Consider the following 19,056-nt stretch of genomic DNA (forward strand, 5'->3'; position numbering starts at 1 on the left):
GCTGAAAGCAACCTTAAAACATCATCAACTTTATTGTTTATCAACACACTGACATATGTTGCTGTGAATGCCAAACATTAAGTCTTCTTTTTCTTTTATAGTCTTAAAAACCACAAAATATGCACACACTTAGGATTCTCTTAAGGCTTGGCATAGCTAATTTTTCTAATTGTATTGCCAGTACTTCATATCTCTTTCTCCTATTTACCTTAAATATATTGAGTCTCACAACCTCAGCATTAAGGATTTTGGGCCAGATAATTCTTTGTTGTGGGGCGGGGATGGGCAGGGGCGGGGCGATGCAGGGGGTGAGGTGCTTTCCTGTGCAAACATGATGCTTAGCAGCATCCCCAGCTTCTACCTACTAGATGCCAGTAGCATCCCAGCTGCCCACCAATGGTATGACCAAAAATGTCCCCAAACATTGCCAAATTTCTCCCAAAGAGAACCACTAATCTCATACACAAAAGCCTATTCTCAAGCATTTTTGGAATTATAACCTTAACACAATAGTCTTTAGTGCTTCTTATTTTCTTTCTTGACCAGTAAGGCTGGCCAAATGGAGAGCTTCAGCTTTTCACACATAATTTCCTAAAGTTGAATTTTTTTGGCCTTACTCTTAGATAGAGGCAGATCCTAATATACTACGCTAGCATACCAAAACAGGTCTGTACATTTTTGAGCACCCAAAGTGGTAAGAGACATTCTTGAAAACAGCTTAAAAATTTCTGTAGATACCACCACAAATAATCCACACAATACTTCAACAAGCATTTATTAAACGCCTACTATGTGCTCAGCACTATACTAGGCACTCGGGGGTGCAGAGATACAAATGTAAAAGTTATTATTCCTGCCCTCAAGGAGCTTACAATTTAATTTTGGAAATAAATACAAATATGAAACTATAACACAGAGTGCTAGAAAATAATTACAAAGCAACATATTAGTAAGTACATGGACCACAGTACAAACTCAAAAGATAAGTGCTGAGGCAGCACAGAATGAGGGAGGTCATCGCATGAGGTGATGTCAATCAGGGAGAGCTCACTCAGAAGATATAAAGGAATATAGGCTTTGAAGGGAGTGATGAACATGAGCTGGGACCAAAGAGCAATCTAAGCAAAAAGAATAGCATGAGAAAGGCACAGAGGCAAGAGCTTGTAAGACATCAGTAGAAGGCTGTAGGAAGTTTGAATCTGTTGAATCAAGGTGAATATGCTAGAGAGTAATGAAGGGTGATGAATATTAGGCATAGAGGTAATGGAGAATTTGGAACACCACTGCTCCATAGGAATTATCTACTGGGTGTTACTTAGTGAAAATGAAATTTTACAATAGAGATATTGTAAAAATGGGTGTTTGAGGAGGATCGCCTTGGAAAAATTATCTACTGGGTGTTAGTGAAAATGAAAATTTTACAATATAGATATTGTAAAAATGGAGTTTGAGGAGGACCACCTTGGAAACTTTATACAAGATGGGGATCCTGGGAGCAAGGAAATTGGAAAAAAAAGAATTACAGTAACCTGGGCCTCAGATCTACATGAAAAGCTATAATGGGATGAGAGAAATGGGAGATCAAGCCTTAAGGAGAAAACTGACTAAAAACTGGAATGACAGCAAGTTTTTGGACGTGGAGAATGGAGAGCAGAAAAAGATAACTCCAAGGCTGGGGTAAAAATATAAAGGTGGTGACACTTTTCAGGGCAAAGGAATTAGGCAATGAGGCCTGTTTAAAAAGAAAATGGGGGCTGGGGATATATGGTGATGAATTCTGTTTTCAAATATCGAGTTGTACAGGTACCTGTGGAAAATTCCAAAAGTCACAAACTGACCCACAGGGTGGGAAAAATGAAGTCATTCGAATACAAATAGTAGGTATAAACAATCAAAATGGATAAATAGGAGTATAGAAAATGAAGTGAATAAAAGGCAGGGAGATTATTCTCAGTGGAGAAGAGAAGGGGGAGTGGGTGGAAAGATCAGCTAAAAAAAGAAAGCCAGATATTAGAGAAAACGGATCCCACAAGCCAAAGGAGGGAGAATTCAACAATATAAAATACAAATTAGATCAAAAAGGACAAGAAATAATAATAAAAAAAGGCCTTATTATTTGTCCACTGGTGAGTCTAAGCACATTTCACTGGAATGCTAAGTATGAAAGCCAGTAAGAAGTTTTAAGAACAGATTAATGAAAAAGGGGAGTTGAAAAATCGAAGATATGCTTGAAACACCATGAACAATAGAGGAGAAATAGAATGGTAGTTGGAAATGGACAATGAGGTTGAAAGCATTTCACATTTTATGCTGTAGATGAACTTACTATTGTCATCCTCACTGACCATCTGCCTGGCCTGGTACATGGATATTTCATTTCCCTCCACAATTCTACTTTCCCTTTGGCAGTTTAGAGAAAAATATATTTGAATTTATTATTGCTTTATCCTCCCAGTTACTGTGTTAAATATGTTTTATTTGCACAATTTAGCTTTGTAGTACTACAAAGCATCAACACTTAAAAATGATATAATTATAACCCCAAAGGGCATTTTCCACCCATTTTCCAGTAATTGTAATGTATTTGCACTCTAGTGCATATTCTTTTCCCCAGTACCTCTCATGACAAGCGCTACATATTTTTAAAAAGCTGGCTAGAATTACCACGTTCATTATACACAGCAGAGCACAGTAGTCAGGAGCACAGGCTCTAGAATCAAACTGTGTGGGTCAGAATCAGTTTTATCACATACTGGCTGGGTGATATTGGTCAGCTCACTCAACTAAGCCTCCATTTCCTCATCTATAAAATGGGGGATAAATAATATCTATTGATATGGTTTGGCTGTGTCCCATCTAAATCTCATCTTGAATTGCAGCTCCCACAATTCCCACGTGTCGTGGGTGGGACCAAGTGGGAGGTAATTGAATTACGGGGCAGAACTTTCCTGTGCTGTTCTTGTGATAGTGAATAAGTCTCACAAGATCGGACGGTTTTATAAAGAGTTCCCCTGCACAAGTTCTCTCTTTGCCTGCTGCCATCCATGTATAAGACATGATTTGTTCCTCCTTGCCTTCCACCATGATTGTGAGGTGTCCCCAGCCATGTGGAACTGTGAGTCCATTACACCTCTTTCCTTTATAAATTACCCAGTGTCAGGTATGTCTTTAATAGCAGCATGAGAACAGACTAATACATTTATCATGAGCCTGAGAAAGGCATAACAGGTTTGGGCACACAGTAAGTGCTCAATAAATGTAGGCTATTATTATTTGGAGACTCAGAACCAAGAGTAAAGTTAACTGCTCTGTTTGGGAATCAACCACCATATTCTAGCACTGCACCTTGCTCCATGGAGAACATCTCTGAAACCTAACACGCCTCTCCCAGGGCTATGTTGGATGGCATTAGAGTTATGAAAGAACCACCTTATCATGTCAGTTCCTAAATTGAGAAGCTTAGGATTGGAGGAGAAAGTACTGATGAATAGTTCATTTCAGATGAACATAAAGATAGAATCTATAGGATAAAGGAGCTTAATGAATGCCATTCACAGTTAAGAGCTCAAAATGTCATACAGCCTAGTCAATAATATTCTATGCTAAGAGTGTGAACTTGAGACAAAGAATGATTTCTAGTGATGTCCTCAAAGAATCCACAGCCTTTTTCTATTGTCTTATACCATTTGGCTAATTCTATATATGTGCTGTATCAGCTTTGATAATTCTTTCAAGACACAGTCTTTTCTCACACCCAATATAACACTAATTTTTCTAGTCATATTATTTTCTCCAAATTTATGCCACATGCTTAGTAATTCTGAGATTTAAGTAATCTGGCTACATATTACTCTGAATACTGACACATAAAGAGACTTTATCTAGTACATCTGTACACATTTCAATGTGTTGCTCTGGTCTATGGCCATACCACCCTGAATGCACCCAATCTTGTTAATATGTTGCATTGCTAAAAGGGCTTTTTATTGGAATAGAAGAGAAGCGTTCTTCTAAAGTGTATGGCAGGTGTGTGTGTGTATATACACATGTGTACACACATGTATTTTCCCTCTGACAATGCACCCATCATATGTAGTATTTGCATACAAGGTAGTACTGGCCCCAGGAACAATCAGTATCTTACAGAGGGTAAGGCACAACTGAAACAGAGAGCAAAGATCTAGATACAACCAGATTTACTTGTTTCTGGTTTCTTAAAATTTCAAGTACAAAGGAACTAGGAATGGTAACTTATAAATCAAAAAAAAAGAAACAAGAGAAGGGAGGATAAGAAAATAAAGGATAATGAAAAGGACTGTTGGAAACCAATATGACAAGTGATGGGTGTCTTCATTCACCAATGGCTCAATGAAATTGAAGTAGATAATTCTGATGTTGTTAGTGGTCAAAGTGGGCCATAGAGAGGCAGAGAAGGAATGTTATAGGGAAAGAATTTATGATCCAAAAGGTGGTCCTCTATGAGATAAGACTTTGATTGCTTTTTTTGACCCATCAATCATAAAATGATTGTTATTTCTTTTCAGGATAGTCACAGTGTGAAATTATGAAGCTTTCATCAGAACCTATATAATTTTTTTTCTGAATAGGCTTCATGTAATCAATTTTAAGTTTAAAGGTTAATTTTGGAAGGCCCAAAATTACTCAGTTCCAACTCTGGTGAATAAGTGGCTACTCAAATGGTAAAACTAAAGTGTAACAGTAATAGAGGGTTTTCTCATATGGTTTGTTAAATGGGAATTCTAAGAGTGTTCCAAATATTTGGAAGAATATAGTAGTAGTATGGAATAATAGTACTTGGGAATAACAAGTGACAACCCACATTGGATGCGTAAGTCTGGCATGTTACTTTAAACCAGTCTCATTACTTTATATAGTATTCCTTGGTATAACAAAAGCCTCAAAGATGAAATATAGTGGTGGTGATACTGGGTTTAATATACATCTTTGTTGGTAGATTACAGACATGGATTACAGATGGAGTGCACCAGAGTTCAAAAGAATGAAAACCTGTGAGGTAAGCTATTAGATTACCACTGTGGATATTAAAGTCATATAAACTAATGGCAAGAAACAGATGGAGAATAACGAGTGAGGTGCTGAGGCCATCTAACGAGGTGGGTGCAAGGTAATGATAGGAGTGACAGACCATCTAGTCAGGGATTGCACAGGCTGATAAGAACCTGAGAAAGCAGTACTGTAATGGGCCAAAAAGGATGAGTATACATTCTTTGTAAGGTTTTTATCTTCCTAAAGCATCTTTGTCTCCTTCTCCAACCTGATGCCATAACTAGGATAGTGCAAACTATTTGGACCACAGTGTACAGTGGGGAGGTGGAAGGAGAGTCAGAAGTCACCAAAATGTGTAACTATCCAAGCTCAAGAGCAGCTGGGCTGAGTCTCCACTCACCTCTTTCTCTGTATTACTCCCATAACCGTCACTAATGTGTCCACTTTCTTTGCTGACACAGGTACTGGGACTGGGGGTGGTGAAGGATATGTACAGATGCTCAATGACTCAATGGAGTCAGTGAAGGTGATACATGAAGAAAAATGCTGGAGTGCTGTTAAAAATATAGCATTCTGAGTTTGTATGGGAATACAAATTTCCACTGACTAGAAGGAATATTAGAATTAAAAAATGCACACTTAGGCATAAATACGTTAAGTGTCTGTAAAATTTTCCTAGAAAGCTACATACAAATGTAAGTTTCACACAGAAGCTACTTCTGACTCTACAGCAGCTTCTTAGATCAGATTAGGAATACAAGGGCACCTTCAAGGGAATAAATGGGAGAGTGGGGATCACAGGAGATGGGAAGAAGCACAGGAACTAGGAGTAGCCAGCCTCTCTCAAACCTATAGCTATTCACCCAAAAGACAAAGTTAAGCTCCTCAGGCCATGAGAAGCAACTTGCTCTAATGTTATTTTAAATTTCTAAGGGATACATTAGGTCATCAGGAGCTCCATCAGATACTTTGAAAGACAGTCAAGCTAATCAACCTTCACCAAGGCACTGGGCCCAAATTACTAAAGAGCTATCCTAACTTTGCCACCACTATAGATTCTGACACTAAAATTGTGATGACCTTCTGCCTTTTAGTATACTGAAAGACCTCTCACCAGTGTGTGGTTTCTCTAATGCTAAATGATGCTCAAACTGTAACTGAAGTTGTTCCTAAATGCCTATGGATTCAGATTTTTCACCACTGTGGATTCTCTGATGTCGAATAAGACTCGACCTCTGAATAAAGGCTTTCCCACACTCATTACATTGGTAGGGCTTCTCCCCTGTGTGAATTCTCAGGTGTTGAATGAGACCAGTGTTCCCATTGAAAGCTTTCCCACATTCTTTACATTTATAGGGTCTTTCTCCAGTGTGGATTCTCTGATGTTCAATAAGGCCTGACTTCTGACTGAAGGCCCTCCCACACTCATTGCATTTGTAGGGTTTCTCCCCAGTGTGGCTCCTCTGATGACCAATAAGATGTGAGCTCCGCCTGAAGGTTTTCCCACACTCATCACACTCATAGGGCTTCTCCCCAGTGTGGATTCTCTGATGTCCAATGAGGTGTGAGCTATGACTGAAAGCTTTCCCACACTCATTACATTCATAGGGTCTCTCCCCACTGTGGATTCTCTGGTGCAGAATAAGGCCCGCACTCTGACTGAAAGCCTTCCCACACTGATTGCACTGATATGGCTTCTCCCCAGTGTGGATTCTCTGGTGCAGAATCAGGCCTGTGTTCTGACTGAAGGCTTTGCCACACTCCTTACAGTGATAGCGTTTTACTTTGTTGTGGATATCCTGATGTGAAAGAAGGGCCGACCTGTAACTGAAGGCTTTACCACACACATTACACTGATAGGGTTTCTCCCCAGTGTGGATTCTCCAGTGGCGAACAAGGCCTGAGCTCTGAGCAAAGCTTTTCCCACATTCATCACATTTATGTCGTCTCTCTTGTGTGGGATTTCCCCGCTGCCTCTCTAATCTGCCTAGAAGGTCTCGGGCTTCTCCATGCTCAAGACCCCCAATAACATCCCCGTTGCATTTGGCAGCTGTCTCTCCATGTGGTTGGATTCCAGTAGATATTACCTGTTTTGAAGCTAATTCCCTGTTCTCATTCCTGGTCTCACCACCTGAAATAAAAATGTAATAAATAAACATCAAGCCAATGTCACATCCTATTCTTTATGCTAGGAGAAAGGAACTGAAGATAGGGGAAAAGGAAAGTACACATGAACAGCTATAAGTAAACACAAAACTTCTGTCTCCAAAATAGCTTCTTAATAGTGACCTTGCTTAATATGAGCTAGTCAACTGGGAAAGAGGTACCATTAAAAAAAGAGAGTTAATTGGAAGGGGAACTAAAGTCAGGAAAGGATGAACTGAGGTGAGGTGAAAGTTGGGGAGAGGAACATGAACTACTAAAAGAACTAATGAGCAGGACAGAAATGGGAAAATGCCCAGTCATCAAAAGGGAGGAGATACAATTAATTTCTGTGAGAAAAATATATGTAGGAATCCCATGACAACTTGGAGAAGAAATGTATGAACTCAGAGAGCACCTGTGAGATGTCAATTTCCAACTGGCAAACACGCCAGTACCCTGGTACAAAATGTAAGGAAGTTCTGGACAGGAGAACAGAAGTTTCATGTAAGATTTCAAGAAATCTCAACATTATATCCCTCTGTTGGATCCTGAGTCTAAACTTAACTATGTCTTTCAGAAAGGCTGTAGCTACTATACACATAAACAACAAACAAACAAAAAATCTAAAATGACAATAATAACCACAGCTTTCCTTACCCAGGGAGAACACGTTTCTGAAATTTTCTGGCCTGTTATCTCTATTCAGATCCTTCTGTGATGGATCAAGAAGCCACTCCTCTCGAATAAGGGACACAGCCATGTCTTCAATCTTCTCCAAAGTCTGAAACAAAACAAGATCCCCATTTGGGGACTGGGACTGTTCCACAGCTCAAACCTATGAAGCCTGAGATCCACCAGTATTGGAAGAGGATTACAACTTGGGAATGTACTATGTAAAGGGATCTGAACAGCTAGGAAGAAGAGGAAAATGCATGATATTTACTGAGGGAAATTCAGGATCAATCTGTCCCTAGGCAAAAGAATTTTGGGGACAAGTTTTTGGGTAGTTTTGCTACAAACTAGACAGTCAAGATATAGGGCAGATGCCACAAACACTGACAAGCACAGCTATGGGGTTTCAGTGAGAAGGAGCACAACTCACCTGGAACCCTGCTGTGAGAAGTGTAGCTGTCATTTCCTGGTCTCCAGAACTTCCTTTCTGGGAACGAGTAGGACTCTGGGAAGTAGACATGGCTGAGAGGAGAAAAGAGCTATGAATGAGACCACCCCTGTTCTGTGATTGTGGGAGCTGGCACTCACCCATTCCAAATTATTTGTATTTCAGCAGATATACATGTACGCCAAAGATTTTGCACATGAAGTGCTGATATCTTGGATTCTGGGGCCATATCTATGGTTGCCCCACAAAACATATGCACCCCGATGTCCCTGAAGTCAGACTGAAGTTACACTCAAAAATAGAAAGTATACTGGTTTCCTAACAGGAATCACTTTTCAATTTCTTCTCTACCATCAAAACTACTTCTATCTTTGGAGCTGTATACAGTATTTCCTTAGGTCCTGATCTCTTGGCAAACCAAATATCAGAATCAACCAGTCTCTATTAATTCATTACCTTTCTGAGATGTCTACTACGGCTTCCAGTATTTGCTTTTTATAGATATCAAACAGCTTATTATTAAAATATAGATTACTGTATCTCAGGCAACAAGCTTTAAGACTTTAGACAATAATTATTTTTATTTTTATTTTTATTTTTTTTTTTATTTTTTTTTTGAGACAGAGTCTCGCTCTGTCGCCCGGGCTGGAGTGCAGTGGCGCAATCTCGGCTCACTGCAAGCTCCGCCTCCCGGGTTCACGCCATTCTCCTGCCTCAGCCTCCGAGTAGCTGGGACTACAGGCGCCCGCCACCGCGCTCGGCTAATTTTTTGTATTTTTTAGTAGAGACGGGGTTTCACCGTGGTCTCGATCTCCTGACCTCGTGATCCGCCCGCCTCGGCCTCCCAAAGTGCTGGGATTACAAGCGTGAGCTACTGCGACCGGCTAGACAAGAATTATTAAGTGTTTTAATGCTTCTTTAGAAATATTAAAAATTCACATTTATAAACTACTCTAAATCACACAAATGAAAAAATATGAAATGCAGGGGAAGATGAGACTGGAACATCTCATTCTGCAATAAAGTAAAAAAATTCCCAAAAAACAATGGGAAAATGTCAAGAGGATACAAGAGCCAGACTGAAGGGGCCTTCTATGGCCAAATCTGAGATGATTTAGCAAAATAAAGACAGTGGCCGAGCACAGTGGCTCATGTCTGTAATCCCAGCACTTTGGGAGGCTGAAGTGGGCAGATCGCTTGAGGCTAGGAGTTCAAGACCAGCCTGGCCAACATAGTGAAACCCCATCTCTACAAAAATACAAAAATTAGCCAGGCATGGTGGCGTGCGCCTGTAATCCCAGCTACTGGGGAAGCTAAGGATTAAGAATCGCCGGAACCCGGGAGGCAGAGGCTGCAGTGAGCTGAGATCGTGCCACTGTACTCCAGCCTGGATGACAGAGTGAGACTCTGTCTCGAAGACAAAACAAAAACAAAATAAAGACAGTAACAGAATATTTATGGAATAAATACGAATTTGAGTCCATACTGATAAATAAAAAATAATAAAATTGGGAGAAGGGAGCACTCTCCTTTACAATAAAGAAATGTAGAAGGAATGACAGAGTTAGAAAATCACTATTTCATAACCATTCTAGTAATCACTAAGTCAGTCAAGAAGCACCAATGAATACTAAAACTAGTGTTTTAGCAACAAAAGTTTAATGAGGACTAAGATATTTAAATACACTCAAGAGTATCTTCCACAAATTACTTATTAGTTACAAAGGGAAAAACAGTAACTACACAATGATTAACCCTGCAAGAATAACCTTAACCAAGTCATCAAAGATACCACCACCAATAATAGGACAAATTCCTGTTGTACCCCTAAGAAGGAGTACAACATCTCTTGTTAAGATTTAGGTTGTGTATCCTTGGCAGGGTGAGGTGTTCCTGCCAAATATATATGATCTCAGTGTAAACATGATCAAACATCATGCAAATCCAAACTGCAGCCATTCTACAAAATAACACACCTGTACTCTTTAAAGAAAAAAAGAAAGGTTGAGGAACTATTCCAAACTGAAGGAGACTAAACAGCCATGACAACTAACCACAAAGTGTGAAGCCAGACTAGACTCTGAACCAGAAAGAACATAATTGGGGCAACTGTCAAAATATGAACTGTGGCCTAGGTTAGTATTGTAGCAATACTACATGTCTTAATTGTGATAAATTTAGGAATTTATTTAAGTTACCTAAGAAATGCTCTTGTCTGAGGAAATACATACTGAAATACTTCCAAATAAAGTGGCATGACAATACCAGCATAACCTCAAAAACGGCTGTAAATGTACTGGGGTAACAGAAATATGTAAATACATAAAAAATAGGCAAATTATTTAATTTGTTCATGAGTTTACCACTAGAAAGAATAATCTATATTTGAAGCCTAAACATTTAAACACAGACATTGGGACTGGTCTGTAAACAGGATTTTAGTTCCTGGTTCTTTAGTAACTACATAGGTATCCCAAATGGACTTTTATTTCTACCTCCCCCCCTTATCATCAATGAAATCTGGCTACTCACCTATCTCTTGTGACTCTTGGGGCACTGGAGATTTATGTAGGGTTGCCTCAGATTGGAGCTGAGTATTTGGAGGCTCTGGTGCAGATGCTGAATGTACTACCTCCTCCCAGAGTACCCTACGTCCATGTATGTGAGCTGAGACCTGGAAACAACAGACAGTTGGATGATAAGGAATCCCTTTGCGAAATGTAATGAACAATGAAAGAGGACCATGAACACATCTACAGGGATATATGCTTGGGGAAGGAAGCAGCAGAATCTCCCTCACTTCTTAGGGACAGTAAGGAACACAAATAAGTAGATGAGCACAGAAAGGAAGGCATCATTTTCGCTTAGTACTAAAGGAAAAGATTTCTGCTGATGCCTTCCCTATTACACAGAGCACCAATATTTTGTGCTCCTAAGGCAGAGGAAGGAGGAAAATAACAAACTTAAAGCAGTGCTATGCAGTAGAAAAATCTTTTAATAAGGAACTAGAAAGCCTAATTTCTGGTCTCAAATTTACCTTTAATTATTTGGATGCCCCTGAAAAATTAACTTAAGCTTTCTATGCATCAAGTTCCCATCCGGCAAACAAGAACAATACAGCTGTAGGGATGTTATGATGACAAAAGAAAAAAATGGATTTATATCCTTTACAAAAGTAAAAAGAACTCTACAAGTCATACTACACTAAAACTATTTTCATCCTTATCCAACAGAAACTGATGCTAAGCATCTGCTCTCCCACTGTGATGCCTATGTCCCTCTACCAAGCTTCCAGGACTCCCACAGTCACAGCACGCACACCTCCTTCTACTTACTGGTCGTCCTAGTATATCAATCTGCCTTTCCAAATCCTCTAATAGGGTCACCACCTCCTCTCCGTTCTCTAGCTGATGTTCCTTAACCAGAGTCTGGAGCTCCTCAGGTAGGATGGTCAAGAACTGCTCCAGCACCAGCAGCTCCAGGATCTGCTCCTTGGTGTTCAAATCTGGCCTCAGCCACTGATGGCAAAGTGCCCGTAGTTGGATCAGAGCTTCTCGGGGTCCTAGTGTCTCCTGGTAGCATAACTGCCTGAAGCGCAGGCGGAACAGTTCTTGGCCAGGAGGGTTATTTTCATGCAGACTAGATTCCTGGTCCCAACCATGATCCTCCTCTACCTTGACGATTACAAGATCCTCTTCAGGAGTCTGGTCTGGTGGGGATGGGGCTGAAGGCTTTCTTGATTCTTCAGCCATTAGAGCCTGAAAAGCTCAGGAAGTTCGTTTCCACTACCTTCTTTATCTTCTTAAGAGAAGACTCTTCTGATGGCCTCTTTCTAAGGGTACTTCTTCATGAAGAAAATATGATAGTGTTAAGGCAAGTCAAAAGTCATTGTAACTTACTATGGTATCTTAACAAGTTCCTTAGCATGACATGGACTTCATGGCTTGGCCAATTAAATGATCCTCCCCACTGTTCCAGAAATAACTTCTTACTTCCTTAACTTTCTGCCATGCCAGTCATGCTAAACCCATCCATAGAAAAACCCTTCCTTCTGCTTTCATCACCATGTTTGGGGATGTGGAACATGGCTAAGCAAAGTCAGGAAACCATGTAGACTGAGTCTAGTTGAAATTTTGTGTTTAATCTCAGCTGGCCTTCAGGGCTGCTCATTTAACCCCTTTCAGTCTTCAATACACCAGCTGTACTAACCTGGTTCTACACACTTCAGCTCTCAACCTTTCGCTTACTTTTAACAGATGAGACTAATTTCTATATAATCTAATTCAAGGTGATGTCAAAAACTTTCCTAACACTTTGCTCTTCTCTACCTAACATTCCTTATCCTACCTGTGCCCCTCATCTTTCCTCCTATCTCAAGGCTAACTTCCCCTACTATGGACGTGACCTCCAACTCAGAAACTCTCTATGGAGCACTCCAAGGAACCTGGATGCCCCATCGACACCTACAACCCAAAAGTCTACTCCCACACTCAAAAGGCTACATACTATATGATTTTATTTATGTGAGATTCTGGAGTGGGAATGTTTAAATGTTTATCCATTTCCCAGTTGAACAATATCTGAGTTGTTTTCGTTTTTTATCACTATGAATAAAGCCACTATGAACATCTGCCTGAGTTTTGGTGTGAATATAGTTTTCATTTTATTTGGGCAAATATTCAGAGGTAAAATTGCTGTGTCATAAAATACATATATGTATAACTTTATAAGAAACTGCAAAACTTTTCCAAAGCACTCTGCATTCCACTACCTGTATATGAGAATTGCAGTTGCTCACCAATCTGACTAGCACTTGATATTGTTTTTGTTTTTAATTTTAGATATTCTAATAGGTGTATGTGTAGTGGCAACTCATTATGGTTTTAATATCTCATATGGCTTTAGTATGCATTTCTCTACTGACTAATAATGTTGAGCATCTTTTTATGTGCTTATTTAACATCGATATATCTTCTTTAGTGAAGTATTTGTTCAAAACTTTTGCCCATTTTTTAATTTACTTATTTTAAAATTAAGTTTTGAGTTTCTTATATATGCCGGACACAAGTCCTTTATGAGATATGTAATTTGCAAGTATTCCCTCTTTTTCATTCTTTTCATAGGGACTTTTGAAGAAAAAAAGTTCATTTTTTTAATTGACTGTGCTTTTGATGTCATATCTAAGAAATATTTGCTTAATCCAAGGTCACAAATATTTTCTCCTGTTTTTTACTAAAAGTTTTATAGGTTTTACATTTAGGCCTAAGATCCATTTTGAGTTAATTTTTGTACAGAATTTGAGGTATGGATGGAGGTTCATTTTAAGGATTCTCCTTTATCTACTTAACTGTCTTTGTATATTTGTCAAATATCAGTTCACTATATGTACGTATATATAAGGGTCTATTTCTGGAATCTCTATTCTGTTTATTGACCTATACATCTATTCTTTCACCAATACAGAATAGTCTTGATTGTGTGACTTTTAAAATCTTGAAATCAAGTAGGTGAGTCTTGCAACTTTGTTGTTCGTTTTCAAAATTATTTTCACTTTTCTAGTTCTGTTGTCCTTTGATACACATTTTAGAATCAGTGTATTAATTTCTACAAAAAATCATTGAATTGGATTTGTATTGAATCCATAGCTCATTTTAGGGACAACTGGTATCTCAATAATAGTGAGTTTTCCATTCCATGAACACAATGTGTCTCTCCGTTGAAGTCTTCTTTGACTTCTTTCATCAGTACCGACACTACTTCTTAAAGGACAAGATAAAATACTGCTGCCTTTAAAAATCCTTTCCTGGTGACTCCAACTGGAAATTATTTTCCTCTCATTCTATACCTCTGTTACTTAAATGTGTATTGCTTTAATGTTACTTTTCCCATAACTGTATATTTATTAGTTCCAAAGGAATTCTGACTTTATAACTTAATTGTTATTTTCCCCATGGGCAAAGATCCATATCTTTATCTTATTGATAGAATCGAAGAACATTAGCCATATTTGCAATAGCAAACACAGAACATGTTTATATTTCTTGTAAGAGTGAGATTTAGAAACAAGACCTGATATCCAAAAAAAGTTCAATTTCATGATCCTATTTCTTTGTGAAATATATGTCTATGGTTTCCATCCTTGGTATAGACATCATCTCTTGCCTAGAATTGCAATGGTAACTTTGGTTATGCTTTTTTCCCATTCATGTTCCACAATATTGCCTACTGTGGGTTGAAATGTATCCCCCAAAAAGACATGCGGACGTTCTAACCTCTAGTACCTGTGAATGTGACCTTATTTGGAAATACGGGCTTTGCAGATGTAATCAAGTTAAGATGAAGTTATACTGGAATGGGTAGGCCATTAAACCACTATGACTGGCATACTTTTGAAAGGAGAAAAGACACAGAGAGACAGACTCTGAGAAAGGAGAAGGTCATGTGAAGACACAGACACACAGATGAATGAGAGCTAAGTGACTACAGAAGCAGAGATGGAGCTATGCAGCTGCAAGCCAAGGAATGCCAAAGTTTTTCAGTGACAACGAGAAGCTAGAAGAGCATGGCTCTGGCGACACCCTGATTTTGGACATCTAGCCTTCCTAACTATGAGACAGTAAGTGTCTATTCTATTAAATTACCAGGTTTATGATACTTTTTTTTTTTACAGTAGCCCTATACTGCCAGAGAGATTTTTAAAAAATATGTAATATGACTAATATGACTCACCTCCTGAAAATATTTCAATAGGGACCAAATTTTTTAGCATGGTATACAAGGCCCTTTATGAATGTAAACCTGGCTGGCTATATCTACTTTAAACTCACTTACATAAAGCCTTTCTGGGCTGTGGCTTTCTCATACTTCCATTCTACTACAGAGTTCTTTACTCTAGCTCAGTGGTTCAAAATTGATGGCATTATTGTCCTTACCCCCATCCCAGGGACCTTTCATAATGTCTGTAAATATTTTTGTTGTCACAACTTGGGGGGAAGGGGCGCTACTATTATCTCGTACATAGATGCCAGGGATCCTACAATGCTCAACACAGCCCCCACCACAAAGAATTATTTGGCCCAAAGTGTCAATGCCAAGGTTGATAAATCTTGGTCCAGCTAAAACCATTCAACTCTTTTTTTTTTTTGTTTGAGATAGAGTCTCGCTCTGTCACCTAGGCTGGAGTGCAGTGGTGCAATCTCGGCTCACTGCAACCTCCGCCTCCCGGGTTCACGCCATTCTCCTGCCTCAGCCTCCCGAGTAGCTGGGACTACAGGCACCCACCACCACACCCGGCTAATTTTTTGTATTTTTAGTAGAGATGGGGTTTCACCATGTTAGCCAGGATGGTCTCGATCTCCTGACCTCGTGATCTGCCCGCCTCGGCCTCCCAAAGTGCTGGGATTACAGGTGTAAGCCACGGCGCCCGGCCTAAAATCATTCAACTTTTAACTCTAATTTATCTATTACCTTTTTCATGAGTTCTTCTCTGTCATCCCCCTGCCATTTGTCATTCCTACCAAAGCATTTTTTACATGGTCCAAATATAGGACTTATCACATTGTGAGAATGTGGCCATGGCCTTATTGCAAATGTTTGTTGACAGAGGTGACCATTAATCTTTGTATTTCAGACAACACTGTAGAGAATGAAGAAGAGTGTAAGTAAAGGTAGCATACCCAAAACCAGTTGTCATGAGATGCTAACATCAAGATAAAACCAAAGACCTATAGTCCACAAAGAAGAGATAGGTACATAGGAAAAAAATCAGATTACTGTACATACAGTCCCCCTTATGGATCATCAAGGCAGTGCTTATCTTTTCAGTTTTTGGAGTTGTGGGCGGGGAGGGGGGGGTTGGTTTATAGACTCTTCAACCTAAAGAAAACACAGAACTTCTTTCTAGCAAAATGTCCACAGATCCAAAATTGTACACTCAATTTCGGCAGAGTTCACAGACTCAAAGGCCATCCAAGAGTGCCAGGAAGGTTAAAAACAAACAAACAAACAAATCCTACATAGAGAGTGTGTAGAGAAAAGAAAGGGAATTTGAAAATTATTTTTAAAGTTAGACAAGGCCGAGAACAACAGGGTGGAGAGTAAACTACAGATCAGAAGAACCAAGGAGCAAAAGATATGGTTAAATATATCAATTAACATTGGGGGTATAGTTCACTGATTATGACTTTACAGGAAAGTGGAGGAATTTGCTAGAATAGTGAGATTTGGGGGAAGAGTGAATTTGAGGAAGACGCTGAGATTTTGTTGAGAAAGGGTAATCAATTTGGTTTTGACAAATTGTTTTTGTTTGAATAAATTATCTATAATTTTAAGATAATTTATTTTAAAATGGTCTTAGCTAATTTTAAAATAATTTTTCAAATCAAAACAAACTCTTAAATTTTCTTAAAATAGCTACTTATGGTTTAATGTTAAAAACTTAAAGGTCAATACATGGGACATAAATTCTGTTTAGAATGTGATGTTATATAGTGGTAGTCTTACCATGTTTTCTTATAAATTTCCTTAAAGCCAAGGTTCATTTTTAACTACTGAACAACTGGCCATCTATTACTGAGCAATCCTCATCCATAATGGCTATAAAATACTATTATTATTATTTAGGGACAGGGTCTCACTATGTTGCTCAGGCTTGAGTGCAGTGTCTATTCACAGGTGCAATCCCACTACTTACCAGCACAGGAGGCTATAAAATATTTTAATGTGAAGTGCGCTGCATTCAAGAACTTTATATTGTTGATGTGGTCTTAAAAAGTCTCAATAGTGACACTGATGAAAACCAGCTAATTATCAGGTTTGTTCATTTTTTATACCAAATCAGCCAACAAGTCTTGCCCATTGCCCATCTTGATTATTCTATTTAGTGGCTAATTTTCCTTTTTTTTAAGTCTCTTCCCTCTCTAATCAGCTAGTTTTTGAGAATTACAACCTATAAATAACTGAGTGCAAAATTACTCCACTATGTACCTTCCTCTCAGTTTTGTGTGTACATGCCTGTATTAAGTTGGTGAGCACTGTGTGGATATAGGCTGATTTTTACATAGTCTCCTTAAAGAACACCTAGTCAAGTTTACATGAGTTTAAAAGGCAATCTTTAAAGCTTCCTCTGGATTTTAAATGCTATAATCCTGTGAGATGCTGAAGGCACAACTCAATTTTAACAGCATTATTTTTTCAATAGTTGTAGAAGGAATGTATTCTTCCTTCAGACTATGTCTAATTTGAGAAATGTTTGGGAACTGAAAACAAAACAAAAAAGACATTTTCCAGGATTTAAAATCCAAGAAAAAGTAGGTGAAGCCAATACTATGCTTTGTTATCTCAAATTGCATTAGCTGAAAGTTTTAATTAACATCTATCACATTTTACATTTAAACACAACAGAAATTCAAACCATGTATGTATTTGCTAAAACAATGATTGCTACGTAAATATACTCAACGGAACTAACAAACAACAGAAATATGTTTTTAAAGGTGGTGGTGGCAGTCAAAGTAGCCTGACAAAAATTACTCACGACTAACCAGAGTTTTGGAAATGGGGCCCTCCCAGAGTTCCTCGTTGGCTAACTTCAGTTTGCTTTAACAAATGAAATAGGCATTCTGATAATGTTGAATTCTGAATTACCCTGAAATTAAAAAAAAAAAAACTTTCGTACAATTATCTAGTCAACACACCACCAGTTTCTGAATACATTAAAGAAAGAAGAGTAACAGCAAAAATTGGTTTCCGTGGATAAATGGGGCTTCCAAAAGCAGAATATGTCTTTTTTAAAAACTGAGAATTTTGTTGTGACCTAAACGCAAAATAGCGCTAAGTGAAAACAATTCAGACCCTGGAAATAGTTGGATAAAAAATAATATGGGGGGGGCAGTTCCCCATTTTAAGATAAACACGATCGACTACAAAAACATACCACAAAACGATTATCTATGAAGAAATAGCTTCATAAAAGGTTCCCTCGCAAAGAGTTCGAGGGCAATTCGTGGGGACGTACTCTGCTTGCACCAGCAACTAAGGCATCAGAATCGGTCCGCGGCGCGGAACACCGCACAGGCCCCTCTCCGGACCCCTCAGGCCAGTCCTCAGCTGCGGCCTGGACCAGCCACAAAGCACCCACTTTCCTCCGGCCGAGCCCGACCGTACTCACTGTGAGTTGCAGCGGCGCCCCGTCGTGGGGAAGGGAGGCTGCAATGGATAAACAGACCCGGAGGAAGGTCGGGGAGTAAAGGCGATGAAAGCCGTACTCGGACCAGGCCCCTCCGGCCACTAACTTCCAAATCTGCGGAGGCACAACACCGGCCAGCAAGCATCTTGCCCCAAAGGCACTTCCGGAAGCTCTCTAGGAGTCCTGGAGGTCTTAAAGCTCTATGGTCGGCCGACTGAGGGTACCGGAGTACCACGCCCCTCACCTGCTGTGTGCTGTGCCTCGGGTTCCTCCCGCGTCTGCGTGCCTCAGGCTTGCGCGGTCGCTGGGGCAGTGAACGTGCTGGGGAATAGCCGACCTTGGTGTCCCCTCCGCCTTGTGTGCCCGTGCAGCTCCGCGCGCTCGCTGTCAATAGTAACGGTCCCCTGGGGGCAGATATCCGACGTGGGGAGGCTGGAGCTGTGAACAGGAGGCTGGGAAAGTGTTGGAGGAGGGCACTTCATGGATCCTTAGGATTCCAACTGGACTCGTGTTTGGCTCCGTTACATACCCTGTACTTTACCGTTCTCGATTCATAAATACATCCAGACCTCTCACA

General features: G+C 39.6%; 1 protein-coding gene across 6 annotated transcripts; it reads right to left on the bottom strand.

The window, feature by feature from the left end:
- Positions 1-759: 759 nt before the first annotated feature.
- Positions 760-19,021, bottom strand: LOC129473460 (zinc finger protein with KRAB and SCAN domains 8). 6 transcript variants are annotated; one of them, XM_063632724.1, is made up of 7 exons: positions 18,462-18,646; positions 17,836-17,939; positions 11,629-12,137; positions 10,826-10,967; positions 8,276-8,367; positions 7,831-7,954; positions 760-7,159 (listed from the first exon to the last, which is right to left on the bottom strand). In XM_063632724.1, exons 3-7 carry the CDS (start codon positions 12,043-12,045, stop codon positions 6,198-6,200), a joined length of 1,737 nt encoding a protein of 578 aa, XP_063488794.1. In that variant the 5' UTR covers positions 12,046-12,137; positions 17,836-17,939; positions 18,462-18,646; the 3' UTR covers positions 760-6,197. The 6 variants fall into 6 exon arrangements, with proteins under 6 accessions (XP_063488794.1, XP_063488798.1, XP_055119934.1 ...); XM_063632728.1 differs by lacking the exons at positions 17,836-17,939; positions 18,462-18,646 and adding an exon at positions 18,724-19,021; XM_055263959.2 differs by lacking the exon at positions 17,836-17,939 and having other exon boundaries at positions 18,462-18,650.
- Between the last annotated feature and the right edge of the window lie 35 nt (positions 19,022-19,056).

Source organism: Symphalangus syndactylus, chromosome 23, assembly GCF_028878055.3.
Source record: "Symphalangus syndactylus isolate Jambi chromosome 23, NHGRI_mSymSyn1-v2.1_pri, whole genome shotgun sequence".
NCBI lineage: Eukaryota > Metazoa > Chordata > Mammalia > Primates > Hylobatidae > Symphalangus > Symphalangus syndactylus.

What these genes read in the sequence shown, in the direction of transcription:
- LOC129473460 (XM_063632728.1), bottom strand. Translation starts at nt 12,045, where the DNA reads ATGGCTGAAGAATCAAGAAAGCCTTCAGCCCCATCCCCACCAGACCAG. An exon ending in TTCTCACAGCAGGGTTCCAG is followed by an intron (nt 7,955 to 8,275) that starts GTGAGTTGTGCT and finishes GTTTTGTTTCAG; the next exon opens with ACTTTGGAGAAGATTGAAGA. An exon ending in CAGAAACGTGTTCTCCCTGG is followed by an intron (nt 7,160 to 7,830) that starts GTAAGGAAAGCT and finishes TTTTTATTTCAG; the next exon opens with GTGGTGAGACCAGGAATGAG.